Raw genomic sequence first — 18,731 nt, 5'->3', positions numbered from 1 at the left:
CTGCCTGTGTTTGTCTATGCGTTATTTATTTATTTTGTTTTACTTGGATCAGCACCAATGTATAATGTATTTGGTTATGCCCCTGCTGCTCAAGGTTTATTGATAGCTGCGGTATGCAATGGGCTGTAACGTGCAGCAATAACATTAGCATTAATAACATTATGATAGCGCATCTTACACCTACCGTAATGCATTTGCAATCATGGTCCATCATCTCAAACTTAAAGCATTAAAACGGAGGAGAGACAGAGAAACAAACAAAACATGATATAAACAGACGTCGAAGACATTTGCCTTTATTACCTCGGTTGATAAGATTGGATGTGATGTATCTTTACTCATCTTCCTTAAGGCGTTTAATGATTGCCATAAGTGATAGTCATACTCTAATACCATGAGCTCAGCTCAGAACAGCTTTAGGGCAGTCGAGTGGAATCATCTTTGTGACCATCGTTTTCAATTACCTATTCAAGTGTTTTGCAAGTGTAGAAGTGTAATAATAATTCCATAAACTTAAGATATTCGAATTACTATTGTGCATGACAAGAGGAAAAATAACCCTACCTTTGAGAAGGTGGAAATTATTATTATTTGTTATTTAGCCAATGACCTTCGCAGATCATATGATGCGTTTTAGTTGTGAAGATTATGTTTTGGGTGATAATCCTGTCAGAACACATATCCCGGATATTGAACTTAGAGGTAATTTCAGTTCTATTCAAAACAGCCTCAGCAGATATGTAACATACAGTACAGCACAATAATGAAACCTCTTACGCTTGGATCCTCATTTTGTTCAGGAAAAGCAACAGACAAAAGGATTGTTCCTCCAGGATGCACACAGCATGTAATACATGCTGTATATACTTGACAGAAGGGAAAAACACAATAAGAAAATCAAACAGAAAATTGATCGGAAGTAAACATAGGCAAAATAAACTGCGCTGGAATGAATTTGATGGCTCAAATTGAAACACAAATAGTTTAACACGTTGGTCAATATGCCATTCAATTGCACTCGACCTCATGAAATACCATTGTAAAGCTCCAGCACATATGTATCACATGTGTAGGAACATCATCCAAGCCACGATCTCAGGCTGATATTATGGGCTGCATATGGCCACACTGTCCTCTCTTTTGTGCCACGAGCTGCACAATTGAAAGGAGCGTAATGGCATTGAGCTGCAAGGTCAGAGGTCAGATCTCTTGATTAAGTGAGGAGAGAGAAAACCAAGAAGGAGGGCGAGCGTGGAAGACCGAGAGCGACAAGGAGGAAGAAGCATCATATGGGAAGAAAATAGCAGCATATGAGGATGAGCTTCAAAAGAGGAAGTTGTGAATGCATGCTTGCTGAGACAAAGGGATGGAGAGATGGCTTGGAGATATTTATTTTTCTGCCAAGTATACGGAAAAACAGTTGGGACATCATGGAGAGGCATGGGTATGTCACCGATGCATGTTCCTTTTAGCAAATGTCGTGAATAATATATGCTCCTTTTGAGAATACTATTTAAAATTTAAACACGTCTGTCTATTATTGTGGGCGCAGAATACATCTTGCCCAAAGATGTGTGTGTTAGTGCGTATGTGTGTGCTGAAGACAGCGTGCGCAGGTTGCAGAATCGTATTATGTCAACAGTGGTTGCTTCAAGAAGAAAGAAACATCAAGCTTTTGCAAAAATGCGACAAAACAAACAAATAAGGAGTCATTATGACCATGTTCCCATTGCCTCATTACAGTACTGAAAAGCATCATTTCAGCACAGTACTTGGTCTAAGCTGATGCACAGCAGTGGGAAGTGTGGCGCTTTCATTAAAGCCGTTTTAATACCGTTTGTTATTTTCCAAATTTTTGCTGCAGGCATTTATGGAGTCAGCAGAACATTTCTTCCCTTCATTGTAACACGTCTTCCTTTTGTTTTATGTTACTTTTTGTACAATGAAAATCAGGAAAGTGTTATTGGACGGAGTGAGGTGGGTGGATGGTTTTAACCATCTCTGGCTGAGTGATGGCACCAATGAAACAACCCCCTGACTCACACCTGATGTAGGCTGCCCAGACTCAGAGGGGTTGCGGTGGTTGCAAAGAAGCAAATCCCCCAGGGCTCTCACGAGCCCGCACAATGTGTTAACAGCTGCTGCAGATGCATTTTAATCAGTCCACACAGTTTATCTCAAAAGGCAAGGCAAGTCAAAGAGGAAGAAATTCACTTGGGAATCTGCTTACCCTTTCAAAAATGATTTTTAGACTTGAGGATGAATAGATATACAGAGTCCTGGTCAGTAAAAAAAAAAATGGATCAGTAAGAAAAGATTCAGCAAGTTTATGATGAAGTCATTAAAGGAATGAGAAGATTCAGGAAAAGGCTTAAAGGAGTTTTTTTTTTTCTTTCTTCATTTCCTGTCACTGGCAGCAGTCTACCATGATTTAGGGAGCACTTCTTTAAAACACCTGCTGCTCCCAGGTGTATGTTTTTGTTGGCACAAACTGCTAGTTGTACCCATGAGTAAAACCCTGCATCCCTCACACAGCTCCAGGGTTGCAGATGTGGTATAATCTGTGTGTGTGGGGGGGGGGGAGAATCCGTCTTGAATCTTTATTTTTGGTACTTGTAAACCGTAGCCTCATATACCCCATATTGTAGATCAGTCGCAATCACGCGGATGCTTTATTTTTACTTCAATAATATACATAAATGTCTATTTCATACTTGTATGGCAGATATTCTGGTCTCTGATATCCAATTCTTATTAGTGGTTCACTGTTATAGATTACATACTGTATCAGTAAAATTATGTGCTAGTTACTTAATGAGTGTGTCTGGTTGACCAGTTCTTACTGAAGTGGAATATGAATGTTGGATATGGGTATAAAGATATGGTAGCAATCTTTCCGCCACATCTATATTCAAATCAGATAGAGTATCTGCAAAATATCCTTTGGGCAATTTTCTCCTAGTTAAACTATTTGCCCTTGTAAATGTCCTGAATGTCCTGAAAGAACACAGACTTCTCTCTGGAGATCACCCTGACCTGCTTAAGTGTTGCTATAAACACAATAACACACTTTCAGGAGCAATATAATGGTAAATTAATGTGTATACTGAATGAGCCTAATGGAGGTGGGGAATAGGTGTCATTTTAAGTCTAAAATATACCCTGCAATATAAAGCAATATGTAGCACACTTTGTAATGTACGGACAAAATGGTTAATTTGTCACTCGATAAATATAATGGAATGACAACGTTTCATTCACCTGTACTCAGTTCTCTTGCCATTGTGTCTCTTATCCTCACACATTAAATTACCAAGTTGTGTTCACTTCTCTCCACACAGATTTTTTGATAGCTATTAAACACAGGATTATTTTCCCCCAGAATAATCAGTTTGATGCAACATTTCGACTCTTTCCCAAAAGCAAGGGTTATCATACGGAGCAAAGAGCAACTGATTCACACTGGCAAGTTTATCTTTAATTAGCACAGATTAATTGAGCTTTCACTTCGCTGTGCAAGCCAAGCAGAAGGGCAATTTGTGCATGAAAGCCCATTGTTGCCCCATAAGCCTTTCTATTTAGTGCTCTAGGTCTCAGAACCATTAATAAGGAGGTTAAGATCATGTTGTTGTTTACAGATAGGAATCATACTGTTTAAAACATAGATTTAGTTCATAAAATGGTTGTAAAAAAAGTAGAAGTACGAATAATTATTAGATTTTCTTCAACAGGATCTACATGTGTTTGGAGTAACAAAGGTTGCTGTTGTTTTCTTGTTGTACCTTGAGACAGGGGCATTGGTACGTGGGCAAGGCAGGAAATTCTGTTGGGCTCCAAGCAAAAGGGGCTTACTATGGAGTTACCTATAATAGTCCATAGCAAAGACAATTTTGTGAGATCCTCCTTAAATTCTCATTGAGTAAAAAAAACAAAAAAAAAACCTTAATGAGGCCCTATGCTACTTTGTCATTTAAGGGCAGTGACATATGAACCCATAAAGCACACATGTGCTTAAGGGAGTTACAGAACAACGGGGATGTGAAAGGAGGAGAAAAAAAGGTTGGTTTGGGTCAATGAAAAACCCCCCTGGGTCTGGACTTCTTTGAACTATTTGTACTAAAAAAAAACATTAATGGCAGCTTCTTTCTTTTCTTAAATCACATACAGGTCACATCCTGAGGAAGCATGTTGTTGTGTGAAAAGTCAGATTGACGATGGGTCATTAAAAGGAGAACAGTGTCACTTTGCATGTTGGCAGGCTCACATTAAAGCCTCACTGCCCTTTTCAGAGAACTTCTCAATAATGGATAAGGCAACAAAGCGCTGGAGTCTCTTTCCTCTCATTATGATCCCAATTACTGGCCAATGCTATTTTCAAAAGGTGGACTAATTGCACACTCCGACTATGAACCAACCTGCAAGTTAATAACATATTTCCTTCAGGGCAGCATCATTATAAGATATAAGCCTCATTAAGCCTAAATGGTGATTTAATAACTTCCCCTAGCAATGACCCTTGTGAGGATATAATGTTAGGGTTTTAGTTATCAGGGAAATTAAGACATTAAACACCACTTTTCATCGTCCTCTGTTTTCAGAAAGCTAAAATTCACCAGAATAACACTGTTGCTGTGATGTGTGTCTGGAGTACGTCAAAGTGGTGACATGGTTTCAAATGGATGTTAGGGATGAAGCCTGTCCCAGTGATGTGCGATGTTGGATGCTAATGTACAAAAGAGCTTGTTCTGTAACTGCTGCACCCAGTGTGCAACTCACTCACTCACTCTCCCTGCATGATTACACATAATGTTGCTTTTATTCCATAAACAGCCCCAGCCCTTCTGTGGCTTTGCTCGAGCTCAAAGTTAATTCTCCGCTTTCCCTCTGCCTTCCTAAGTGGTTCTTCCTCCAGAGCCATTTTTCTGAGTCAAAATATCAAAATTCGACACTTTGATTATGCTTAAGGGGTGTTGATAATTGCCGACTAGAGTAAGCAACTGTCTCCGGCAATCCACCATGAAGGCAGGAAGGCATTTTTTTTCTGTGTGAAGTGGAATCACATTATGTTCGATGATCAGTGCCTGGGGGCCACATCAAACACAGTCTGAAAACCTTTCCAGAAGAGATAGATGCAGGCCAATTTCACAAGTGGAGTTTTATTGGTTGATTGCACAGTGGCCAAGTTGTTATCTAAATCCTCAAACTACTTGGGCAACATAAGACGTGCCTTGTGAGCATCCGTGGTGTTCAAACTTAGACCTCAATAGGAAAGCCAGACCTAAATGTTTACAACCATTAGTTTGCCAGGATTACAGATTAAGAGACCAAGGGTAAACAGAATTTGGTCGATGCATTTGAGCAGTGACATACAGAGCAGCGTCATTGCTGGAGAGTCTAATAATATCAAGTTTGATTGTCATGTTTATACTTGGATTGATGGCTTATATAACCATTAAACAGATGAAAAGGCTTTTGCAGCCTGTATTCATATAAAAAAAAAAATCTGATCTAAAATTTAAATGTGGTTTTCCAAGATAATGACGTTAACATGCTTAAGTTGAGACATAATAGCCAAGAACGTGCTGCTGTCTAATAAGCTGACCCTCCTGTACATCAAGGTGCATGCTAGCATGATTCAATTCATCATTTTGCATAATTAAATTCCCTTCATATTGGAGCTGTGGGGCTAATTAGTTGGTAAATAAGATGAGATCAAACATGAGATGTGGGTGTCCACTCTGCCCAGCAGGGGGAGAGTCACTGATGAGCAAACTGACCCATGATTGCCTGATTCAATTTGCTCCGATTAAAACAAAATACTTTCTGTAGGGATGCTGGCTGCTGCAGCTCAGAGAGACCAACATAATGATGTGGTCTGCAGATGGATTGATTGAAAGCAATGAGTCTTATATTAAATTTGAAACGTCTTAATTTGTGGATAAGAAGATGAGAAAATATAAACTAAAAGTGGCCAATTTACTGAGGGATGTTTTCAATAGAATTATTGGATAAATACATGAATCGAATTACAAAAACATGATCACTATCATTCAATGAGCACTAAACCAAAAATGCAATCACAATAATGGCATTTGTTGCATTTCCTTTTTTTTTTTTTTTTGCCCTAGGGTGTATCCATAATTTTACAGGATTGAATATAAATCATTGTTATTTTTAACTCACTTTGTCTGGAACAAAGCACATACTTATAAGGAACAGCACAACGAATCGAATTAAATACTCGCCAAATGCTTCAAATGGATCAAATTCAATAGCGACTGAGTCAAAGATGGGGTTTCAGACAGAAGTGTAGCGATGCATATACAGTACCTCCACGTTCACCCCTCTCACCTGCCTGTGGTGTTTATTCACCGAGAAACCATGTCAAGAGCACAGGAGTCACAGACGCGCAAAACGAGCATCTCGGTCTGAGAAGAGCTGCACCAAATTAGCATGTATGTCATGCAATTATGTATGATAATTAAGATGAAGTGTAAGTTATTTTTATACGTGCAATGCAGCGTTGGGCGATGACGTGTTTGGTAGAGATCAGGACTACAAGTGCAGGCCTGTGTTTTTTTTGCTGCTGTGGGAAAGAGAGACAACATCTCTACTCATCCTCTTACACCTCAGCCTGGGGGGCTGTGTTGAAAAAACCCTGTGTTTTCAGTGATTGGAAATTAGTTTGCGATGAGAACAGAGAACGTCGTGTGTGCAAAATGTAAGAGATATAATATTTACTCATACCGTATTTGTCATAGTGGGGGTTGAGGAGGAAAAAAAAAAAAATCTAAAATTTCAGGAAAAGTGTTACATAAGTTTGAGCTTCATATATGAGGCCACTTGTGCACACTCATGATGGCATTGCGCGGGCGACCTCAGCACCCCAGTGAAATGGCTGTACACTGATTAATGCTGAGTCAGATACCATTAGCTGTTATCATCCCCCTCTCAGGATCCAACTCTGCACTAATGTGGGGCAGGGGCCACATTATAGAAACACCTTCGCTTTGCGGTCTTATTTCACTGTGCAGTGCAGGATTTCTACTGTCACAGGACTGGAAATGAAGGTCACAGGAAACCACCTGGATATTCTGAGAAAAATGTGAGGGGGTTGAATGCATTTCAGAGACTATTTTTAGACAAAGCCTCCCAACGTTTTTATTTACTCTGTACACAGCGATAACGTAATTGTAAATTGTGTTTTATGTAGTAGCTGCGATTTTAATTTAGCAAAAGTACCAAAACAACCATTAACAAGATGCTACCCATACAAGTTACTGGTTTATTGGTTTGTGTCATTTCAGTGTGAGCAAATTTTAGAATAGGATACATATTCTTTGCTTTTTCTATGCCAAATATTTTAATACAATTCCTTTGCTTATTGTGTCGTTTTTTTTTCCATGTAAAACATGACTCTATAGGTTAAATACATATTGTTCAGTGGAGTACAATCTCTGAAAAGCACTATGACCGATGTAATCTCACAGAACAAAGGTCCACGTAGAAGGATAATTAATGTTCTTTGACAAACAACTGATAAAAAAGGAGAGACTGTTTCATTGTGTAGAAGACGGTGCTCTTGCCTCGATACCATACATACATGGTACCAGTTGTCCATATATTAATCAAGGATAAATTAAAAAATGCAGGCTGCACTGCAAAAATGATTTTCTAACTTTACAGGGTCGATACATATCGGAATCTACATGTTTCTGCAGTTATTGAAGAAAATGGTTGATAAAATGTAGTGAACATTTCAACACCATCATGATTCCCATTCGAACAGAACACAAGGAAAATACAGCAGGCAGTGATGTGCATGTGTGCAGTATGTATAAATGAAGTCTCATTCAGTCAATTAGCATGTAAGCTGACATGTTGAGGGGTGGAGAATACTGACCAAACTGGGTTTAGCTTTTTTTCCCCCTTTTCTTCCTTTTATCAAATGAACTGTTAAGTTGTTTAAAGCTTCATGAGGCCAGCGGCAATGTTTTACAAGTCAGCTGCAATGAAGACCATATGGCATATAACAAAGCTTTGTAGCAAACTGAGGAAGGAAAACGGTTAATAAAAATGTTTATAAGAAATAAAAATGTGTATAAAAACTTCATCAATTACATCTAAATACATGTAAAGGGACTTGTGTAAAATGTCTTCCAATTTACATTGGATGCAATGAAGGATTCTTTTTTTGATATACAGATTGAATTTTTCGATGGTTTCACGTTTCTCTTAAAAATGTGTATGCCATATTATCTAGGCTTTTTTTGCATAATAATCTGCAAGCATATTAAGAGCCTGGAGGGGAATTAAGATCATTCCTCTCACTGTTTAAATTTAGCACATCCCATGACACGCCAAATGAAGCAAGGATGATTTGCAATCTCTCTAACCTGTCACCCCTTCTGTTTGTAGCAAGCAGTGCATTCATTTCGTATATATATCTGCTTTTGTGTGATATGACTTAATGAAAAAAACAACATTCCTTTATAGATGATATTCCTTTTACTGGATAGGGGTGTTTCCCCCCCCCCCCCCCCGAGCCTTGTTTAAATACATGAATGAGCAAGGTTATAGCTCTCACAATACAGTGGTGGATGTTTTCAAACATAATTTACAAGAATCAACAGACAGAATGTGTGTTACACAGTACGTCTACTGCAGAAGCAACATTTTCTGTGAATAAAAACAAGGGACTTTTCACTAGAGTTTGCTCTTCTGGCCTCAACTTGTTGGTAAATTTGCAATTTCAGAGCATCTCTCCCACCAAAGGAAATATATATATATTTGTTCCCTTTTTATATTATGATGTGCCTAGTGCAGAAGCATGGAACTAAATGTTGCTGGTCCATGCGAGACATTGGTTCATTCTCTATTTAGCTGCAAATAGTGGCTCCATATGCGTTATCTGCTGTATCTTATAATGCAAAGTGCACAGGAGTCAGCTTAAATTTACCAAGTATACTTGGTAGAGATTGTCATCATTAGTGAGCTGAAATATACATCAGTTTAAACACTTGATATGTTCACCCAAATCAAATTCTTAAGCTCTGGGATCACGGTTCGGGAACAAATGGGTCGTGTGGGATTTCAAAAATGTGGCAGTGAGAATAAACACAGCACAGCAACCCTCTAGTTGTATCAAAATGGTAGATAAACAAAAGAAAAAAGCTGGACCCAATACTAAAATTGAAACAGAACCCACATCGCATGACTCACAGGCCACAGTGCACATTGAAACAGAAAGGTGTTGACACAAACCAACAGAGCAGCTACTTCCCTTCCTCCTTATGTAGCCTCCCAGTTAACGCTGACTGCTCTCAGGTGTGGGAGTACACACATGCACCCAGTAGCTGTTGATTAGCAAGGAAATCTGTGACCTAGATTCTGCATCTCTGTCCCAAACACACTACACTTCCAGTAGATACAGGCCAGCAGCAGTTCTGAAAATACACACCTGGCAAGACTCAGACGTTTGTGTGGTGCAGTCCATTCAATGTGTTGTCATGTGGCAAATAAAAGGCATTTTCATCCACAGCAGACTTGAGTCCTGCCATGTTATTTGCAATATTAACTTACTTTACATAAACCAAGCTAGTGCTGGACTTTGATTAAAACATTTTTAGTTTCAAAACCAATTTTATAAAAATCTGTTTTATTATCAGCTCCATGATATTTGTACCAACTCAAATTATTTTCTTAAACAAACAATTTATATTAATACATAAATAAACACTCTCCAAAGAGTGTTTTGTCTGTTTCAATTATTATTGTTTTTTTCCAGTTGTATGTCTGAGTGTACCTTTGCATGTTTCCACATAAACAGGCAATTACAAAATAACATTTTGTGACTGCCCAGTGGCCCTTGTTTCACTTTTCCTGTCATGTTCCGCTTTCCGTCAATGCAAATGTTTTGTCATTTGATGTCCTAGCAGAGGCTGCAACTAACTATTATTTTCATAATCTGTACTTCTTCGATACTAATTGATACTTGTAAGGTTGTAAGGTTTGAAGGAGAGTTGTTAATCTGCTATTGTCTGAGTTTTTGAGTCTCTCAAGTGAAACAAATGACCTGCATATTTCAACATAACAAAACAGCACTGACATATTACTAACCACAGTAGTTACTGCTACAAGCTAGACAAATTTAAACTTTTGCTAAATGTTTGCTTTACCTGCAAACATCTTTGCGTCGCTGCTGTTTTCAGTAGATTTCTGAGTCAAGGGACTCCAGTAAAAGAGTGAAGAGTCTGCCGGCATGGTCGCCAACACATTCAAACACAGAGCAACTTTTTGTTCTAATGTTTATTCTGTGCACTGAAGATCTTCTTGACTGTCATTCATTAACCACTTTGTTTTCTCTTTGTCTTGCAGAACCGTGACAGAATGGTCGACTGTATGAGCAAAGTCATGCTGCACACGGTCATCTCATGCTGGCAACCATTGCTGGGGCTGGCCCTCGTGGCTGTCTTTGTGGGTTCCACCCTAGGATGTCCCTCTCGCTGCGAGTGTTCAGCGCAGAGCAAAGCAGTTGTCTGTCACCGCAAGCGCATGCCCACTATTCCGGATGGCATCCCAACAGAGACCAGGGTCCTGGACCTGAGCAAGAACAAACTGACAATGATCAACCCTGATGACTTCATTGTGTTTCCTGGGCTTGAGGAACTTGACCTCAGTGGAAATATTATCAGTTATGTTGAGCCTGGAGCTTTTAATTCTCTTTTTAACATGCACTCACTCAGTCTCAAGAGCAATCGTATCAAGCTCATTCCCCTGGGTGTCTTTGCAGGTTTAACGAATCTTACCCGACTGGATATAAGTGACAACAAAATTGTCATCCTCCTGGATTATATGTTTCAGGACTTGCACAATCTGAGGTTTTTGGAAGTGGGCGACAACGATCTGGTTTACATTTCTCACAGAGCATTCAGTGGACTTTTAAGCCTGGAAATACTAACCTTAGAAAGATGCAACCTTACAGTTGTGCCTACTGAAGCCCTTTCCCACCTGCATAACCTTGTCAGCCTCCATTTGCGTTACCTCGGCATCAGTACCTTGCACCCTTACTCATTCAAAAAGTTGTTCAGGCTCCGGGATTTAGAAATCGATAATTGGCCTGTGCTAGACCATGTGCCAGCCAATACATTGCATGGCCTCAACCTGACCAAGCTTTTCATTACAAACACCAACCTTTCCTCCTTCCCTTATCAAGCTATGAAGCACCTGCCCTATCTGACACACCTCAACCTGTCCTTCAACCGCATCAAGCACATTGAAGGGGGGATGTTAATGGAGCTTGTTCGTCTGCGAGAGCTTCATCTGGTTGGTGCTCAGTTAACCACGATTGAGCCGTATGCCTTTCAAGGCTTGCGTGGTCTTAAAGTTCTTAATGTCTCTCACAACCGACTGGATACACTGGAAAAGGGTGTTTTTCAGTCTCCAGAGGCTTTGGAGGTTCTTCTGATTGATAACAACCCATTAGTATGTGACTGTCGTCTAATGTGGATCCTACAGAAACGGCACTCCATTTACTTTGGGGATTCGCAACCGGAGTGCAGCACACCTGAAGGCATCCGAGGCAGGCCTTTTAGGGAGTTTAAGGAGACTCTACTGTCATACTACGTCACCTGCACCAAGCCAAAAATTCGTGAGAATAAAACACAAACGATCACTGTGGATGAAGGCCAGCAGGCAATGTTGCGCTGCAGTGCTGAGGGGACACCAAGACCCACTGTGTCCTGGCTGTCCCCTCGGCGACGAGTTCTGACAAGTAGGAGCCATGGTAGAGTGACCGTCCACAACAATGGTACGCTGGAGATCAAGTCAGCAGAGATACAAGACAGCGGAGTGTACCTTTGCCTTGCATCAAACACTGCCGGGAACGACACCCTGATGACTTCATTGGCAGTGAAAAGCCTGGGATCTCTGTATGCCAACAGGACCCAGTACTACACAGATCCCAGCAACACCACTGCCAATGCGACGACTGGTGGCACCCTTGGCTTAGACCTAAAGACTATTTTAGTGTCAACAGCTATGGGTTGTTTTACCTTCCTGGGAGTGGTCTTGTTTTGTTTCCTGCTCCTTTTTGTTTGGAGCAGAGGAAAAGGAAAACATAAAAACAACATAGATGTTGAATATGTGCCACGGTCAAAGTCTAATGGCACTAACGTGGACTCGGCCGAGGGACAAGCTGGTCCTCGTCGTTTTAATATGAAAATGATGTGACTTCTTTTGTGGAATCAAAATTCTGGATTGTGGGAATGCCCAAAGTACAATGTATTTTTTTGCAAATAGGACTATTGAACTTCCCAGTGTTACAGGGAGCGAGAAAGACTGTGAAAAGTGTTGGGCTCTCATAAGAAGTTGAGCAGTATCATAAATCCCTGGATCTTTCATGAACTGCAAGGAATTGTTGGACATAATGTTAAGCAACTGAGAGCATACTTCTTCAACATGGAAAAGAAGTGAAAACTATTGTCACCATGAGGACCTTAAGGGAGTAGGTGTCACTTATCAGCTTTTTGAAATTTATATGCCCAAAAAGAACCCTTCTGTTTTGGGTTGGAGCTACAGACTGCTGAACCATGTACAGTACAAATTTGTATCTGAGCTATTAACCTACTTTGTTTAGTCTTGCGCCATGCTTACTCACAGAACAAAAATCAATGAAACGGACCATAATTCCCTATGCTAAATACTTTGCATATGTGTACCTAATGCTTCATTATGTACATGTGCAAATTATTTCAAAAGAAATATTCATAGCAATATTCATGGGATACATTAGCCAAAATTGATATAACCCCATGTGTTCAGCAAGAACATTCTTCAGACTTTCAAAGCTACTATGGATTAAGGAAGGGCTTTTATGCGTGAGTATCTGTCCCTGCCTACCAATTGACTCACAGACATTAATACATATATATTATTTATCAATGAAAATAGTAGAAAAATATTTATGAAAAATGTGAAAGTATTTTACAAAAATCAGTCCTTAAACACTGTTCAAGATCTAACATAAAACTTGGATCAACATGAAGATGACCCGTTAGTGGTCAACGTACCTACATGAACCACCTTTTGTCCTCTTTTTGTCTCCTTTTATTCCTTTAAATGTACCTTTGCTGGTTGGCAAACTACATGTGTCAATTTTACTACAGTGACATTTGCATCATTTTCCGCAGTAGAAAATTTGGACTTTGTTGTGGTAGTTTCTCATTTTGTTGTTGAATCATTTAGAGTGTGAAAACTTTAAAAGTAAAAGTAAAAAAAAAAAAATGTATGTGAAATAAATGAAGATGTATTTGTAACATTGAGTTGACTATAAATGTTGTTACATAATGCAACCTGTTTCTCTTTAACTTCACTGATCACTCATAGTGTTCTTCGGAAAGAAGGCATTGATTACCTACAACACCTATGCATACATATTATTTCCTGTTTCCTTTGCAACATAAAAGGGATGAAGGGTAGCTCTAGGTTTTCTTTGCTCAAAACTTCTTTTATTTTAGGCATAAATCTGTTCACATTCACACTTCTCAGCCAAGTCCACCACCAAAATGTTTATCAACTGCCACCGATATTTCCTCTGCAATGTCCTCAATTAACATTGTTTTAACAGATGCCAGCTTGAGGTAAATTTGAAACAACCCATTCCCAAACAGCCTTCAATGACTTGTTTGTTGCTATTACTAATTTATGTTTGCAGATATATTCCCTAAATGGGAAAAATCGAAAATCCCTTTCTCTTTGCTTGCCTATTCTTTCTCACACTATTTCTCTTCCATATCTCTCTCTATATATCCTGTGTTGTCCCACATCTGCAGCAGCAAGAGCCACGTATTGTGTTTGGTTTCTGAGCCTGTGCTCCCTGGCTGCTTCAGAAACCAGAGCACCAGAGCTGCAGCTCCTCCAAAAATACAAAAGAAACAAGGTTAATTTTTTAGGTCAGTGGTGTCGACCATCACAGTGCTCATTTAGTTGAATTGTATTAAAATGCGTTTCCTTGTTGAACCTGCAAGTGCAATTTTGCATTCCTGTGAAAATGAGCCCTCTGTCCCGAGCCCCGGGTCCATGTGCCCAGTAGGTCCTAAATAACACTCAAATAATTAATTTGTCCACCATGTGGTACCTTTATCTGCTCAATAGATTTAAAGCACAAGTCACGTTCCCTTTTCTATGGTAGGAAATAAGTATAGTGATTTATGTTTGCATGAACACCTAATAAAACATGATATTTTCCAGCAATGGGCAGATATTCAGCCTGCTTCTACAGTCATCCATATATATTTCAAATGCACCTGACAGCTGGAACAGGCTGACATTATAATTGGGTATATGCAGGTATGTGTCCATGGTGACATGCAGAATAATCCTTTCGTGTGATACAGATTTCTTTATATATATACTGTATTACATTGCTTATACTCGGTGGGATCAGTGTACGTATTTGATTAGCTTTTGAAAAGTTGTACGAGCCGTGTGGCTCTTTGCCACCTCTTATGAGTAATTTATCGATCTAGCGACGCTTTTAGCGCAATTGATCAAGATAATGTTAAAAAAACCTGATGGTAGTCTGTCGATCTGAAAGGTGCAGTGTAGTTTCTGTTGAAATGATTTGTTTTCGTTTCACACTATACAGGGAAGACTACACACGCAATCACCCATAAAACTACTCACCACCTTTTATGTTTTCCTGCATATTTTTTTAAATGAATGACAAACAGAGTGGCAGACAGACCTCTTACCATAAAACTTGACATTTTGCTCAGGGTGTCATCCATTCCTCTTGATTGTCTTCTCGGTTCCTCTTCACCCTGATTGGAGTGGGAGCACCTGTGGCAAATCCATCTGATTAGGCACCTGCTCATTTAAGGTCTGGTAAGCTGATGATGCATGTCAGAGTGCTGAAGGCGTTGTAGTGTTCAGAGAGAGACAGGGCTGTGGTGAGACAAACAGCTTGGGCTGAGCTGAATAATACACCCATGGTTCCCGAGGACTGAGTTGCCTCTGTTGTTTTTTTGTTTTTTTTAAAACAGCTTAAGTGTGGAACCTCCAATAGCCTGGAGCCTCGTTCCTATGTAGCTTATATGTGTTACCAGGGCAAAGGGGAGAACTTCTTCTGATGTCAGACTTGCATGTAACATTGGGAGACTGGGTTGGATATAATTAACCCCATCATAAATATTCTTAATTTCAACTATTAACCTAATTGTATGTCATTAACTGTCTCATTTAACTCAGCAATTAAAAAAAAGATATATTCTGTATAACTCTCTAAAACATGACTGCACATACTCTCAGTTTTGAGAACCTCTTTTTTTTTTGTCCGCCCCATAGTATTACATGTGGAGACATTACCACAGATTTAAGGACACAAACTGTCAGAAAAAAAACACATTTCTGTGTAGTTCAAAACAGAACTTGCAGACGGTGTTTCTGCAAATGATTTAGAAGTAGTAGTAATCAAGAGTGCTATCTTCTGTGGCTGTAAATATAAGTTGGTTCTCCTGAAATGACTATCATCGTTATGGATGAGAGCGCACATTTTTATATCTGCACACATATCTGTAAAAAAACAACATTTGCACAGTGAAATCATGGTATTTTTTAAATTACAAACAACATTTCTGATAGATTCCTTAGCCCCACAGGCTGTGGAGCTCATGCAACACATAAAAGATCATGCAGACCTGCAACTGGAGCGACAGAAAGATAGCCTGGGAAATGGAGCTGGCTGTAGTTGAAGTACGGGGCAGATGTTAGCCGCCAGGTTTTGGCTGTGTGTGCTTTCATTAGGTTTAGCTTTCATACACTCCCCGGTGACGAGCCTGGGCTTCCAAATGACCTCCCATGTGAGCAGACTCGGTTCCAAACTGATGTCCAAAGAATGGCTGGCTGCAGAGGGGGAAGACACACATGTGCCACTGTGCATCGTTGATATACAGTACATACAAGCATTCCCTAACATAAAAAAACATGCAATGTTCAAATTTATATATGAAGCACTGCCTACACCATATTGCATCGTTGGTCTGTTGTTAAAGCAGCTTCGTTCGTCTCTGGTCACAAAACAAAGATTATGAGATTGAGAAAAGATTCTTCTCCTTCACTGCAAGGTGGCAGTGAAAAATGTCTCCAAGATATGGCAGAGGGTAAAACATTATTAGCAAAGACTCCTGTGCAATGCACACTGAATGTTTTACTGAAAGCCAACAGTCGATATTTTTCTGTTAGTGTGTCGCAGCATTCTGTAATTATGTGTTTGGCCTTTCTGGGAAGCACAGTCGTGAGGGAAGAAATGAGAGAAAGGGAATTTAATTGTTTGCCTATGTAATTGTTTCATGGTGAATGGTCTCATAAATGGGAGCAAAGAGATGGAAAATTTTACATTCCTCCCCTCCAGATGTGAAAGCAATAGTTCCATTCCCTGGCAACTTTATTCCCAAGTATGGATTTTCTATGAAGCACTTTATTACCAATAGTGAATTGTGATCATTCATGAAACACTCTGAACAGCACCTAAATATTTCAGCAAAAAAAACTTTAATTGGAACAGATGTGTTCAAGTGTGCGGTGTATTGGTGTCTTCCAGGTGTGATTTGGATTTTATTCGACACAGAAACACGTATTCTCGCCCATTAAATTCCTTAAACGCTTTGGTTTCACACACACGCATTTACAGAATGAGGTTTTTATTGGAAGGTGCAAGAGAAATGATGTTGTTTTAGCTCTTATGATACACCCAATCCACCTGAGAGGCATACCATGCTTTGAATACCTGCACTAGGATTTAATTTGAACATGTATTCAGCCAGACAGTCTCCAAGGTACTTGGTGGCCTTCATGTTTCATCATGAAGTCTTGGGGAATATCACACTGAGTAAGTAGAAATGGAAAAAACTGAATGATAAAACAACCTGTCTTGATAGAAGACATCTTCTCAAGCTAGAAGTCTCGCTGTGTAAAACTTAACATTACTCACAATCCTCATATTCAAGACACCTCGTTCAAATATATACAGGAGTTGTAGTTGTGCCCTACCTGACATGTAAACATTTACAAGTGGTGTGAGTTTATTCAGGATGGTGCAAAATCGATGGAAAAACTTTAATGAATCCAGTTCATTATTTTATGGAGTAAATAAAAATCTAGGTTTCCAGAGAGTTAAACAAACACTGCATTCCTGCCAACCACACACACTGTCTTGGCAGTTTGCAGAGCCAATACATATAGATTGCCCTTGTCTGTAAAAGTCTGAAAATTTACCCACTGAAAATTATCTGAATTCACCAAATGACCACATACAATTGAAAGAGATTTGTAAATGACCCACCGACAGCAGTTTGAGACGAAATGTCGCAGAATTTCAGCCAAATCACAAAAAAAGCAGGTAAAAGGCCATGTTCATGTGTGAATAAATATACATTTTTGGTCCATAACTGTGAGCTCTCACATATCAGTGGTTTGCAGAAACATGCAAGTGCAACAGGATGATAACAGTGTGAGTCTGGATTGTAAATGAATGGGTAGTAACAACATGTATTATTTGTTTAATTTTAACACACAACACTCCATAAATGTTGTAAAAATATTTTCAGACAAAGGTGATCCAGTTCAAGCACAATTTCTGTCCTCCATTTACCTTCCTGCCTTTTTTTTTTTTTTTTTCTGCCCACATCATCTTCCCTTTGTAAACCCATTGTCCTTATTCTCTGTCACATACAGCACACTTTCAAGCTCTGACTCCCCATGGTGCTACTTCTCTCAATGGATCTTGTCACACTGTGCAGCTGCTTTGTCCTTGCTGAGCAGATGCTAGACCATTAGATACTCTCCAACCTTGAAGAATCCACCAACACTCTGAGCAACAAAACACTGAGTTAAACAGTCATTCTCAAAAGAGACACCACAGCACCACTCTGGTCTGCGTCAAGAATCTCTTGACATATAAGTCATGAACAGTACTTTGTTCCCGTCCCACACACTCTGCTTTCACGTGGCAAAAATGATGCCATCAGTTGCCCAGCAATCTTTCAGGATCTACGAATTGTACTGTGAAAGAGAACAATGTTTTTCAGTCGCATTCAACTGCACCTTTTTTCTACATGGTGATTCAACTCGCAAGGGACAGAAACAAAAGCATGTTGCCTCCCAGGGAGTGTTTAAGGAAACACACATGGCTTAAGTGCAAAAAAACACCCACAGTGGCAAGTGCAGTGACCCTGCTATTCTGACTTCAGCCTGGAGTTCATTCGACCCAACGGGGAGAAGATCCTTGACCGAGATGGATGAGTGACCACAGGGTCTGTGTGTAATGGGTCATCATCCAAAGGCAGATGGGCAGTGGTTCAGCTAGAGTGCAGAGTTTGACTGTGGCTTAGAGGCGAGGGGCAACACCATGGATGTATTATATGAACTGGATAGAGCACCGCCCCTTCGATTCCGTTCATTCCTATGAAGCTGCTCACCCAGCGCATATGCCAAAAAAGTTTTTTGACTTTTATTTCCGGGTTATGGGGCCCATAGAGCATGCGCAGTAGTGTCACTACCATATAAAGATCTATAAAACCCTGTGTCCTGTGGACACTTTTACAGGCGTCTCTTTTACTATTGCGGTCAATGGGAAAATTGCTTTTTGGGCTTTTGTGCTTTTATGGGGTTTCCTGTTGCAATACCCACAGTGGCCACCATGTAAAAATTGTCTTCAAGGCAGAGGGGGCGGT

The 18,731-nt window shown here is 39.8% G+C and overlaps 1 protein-coding gene across 1 annotated transcript; it reads left to right on the top strand.

Moving 5' to 3' along the window:
- Window positions 1–1,426: 1,426 nt before the first annotated feature.
- lingo2 (leucine rich repeat and Ig domain containing 2) lies at window positions 1,427–12,231 on the top strand (the record flags this gene model as incomplete). The annotated part of the gene is made up of 2 exons (XM_083890717.1): window positions 1,427–1,444; window positions 10,378–12,231. The coding sequence occupies exon 2, from the start codon at window positions 10,390–10,392 to the stop codon at window positions 12,229–12,231; it is 1,842 nt and encodes a 613-aa protein (XP_083746843.1). The 5' UTR covers window positions 1,427–1,444; window positions 10,378–10,389.
- Between the last annotated feature and the right edge of the window lie 6,500 nt (window positions 12,232–18,731).

The sequence above is a fragment of the Microchirus variegatus genome (assembly GCF_963457635.1).
Source record: "Microchirus variegatus genome assembly, chromosome: 6".
Lineage (NCBI taxonomy): Eukaryota > Metazoa > Chordata > Actinopteri > Pleuronectiformes > Soleidae > Microchirus > Microchirus variegatus.
This window is presented reverse-complemented; position numbering and strand designations above follow the sequence as displayed.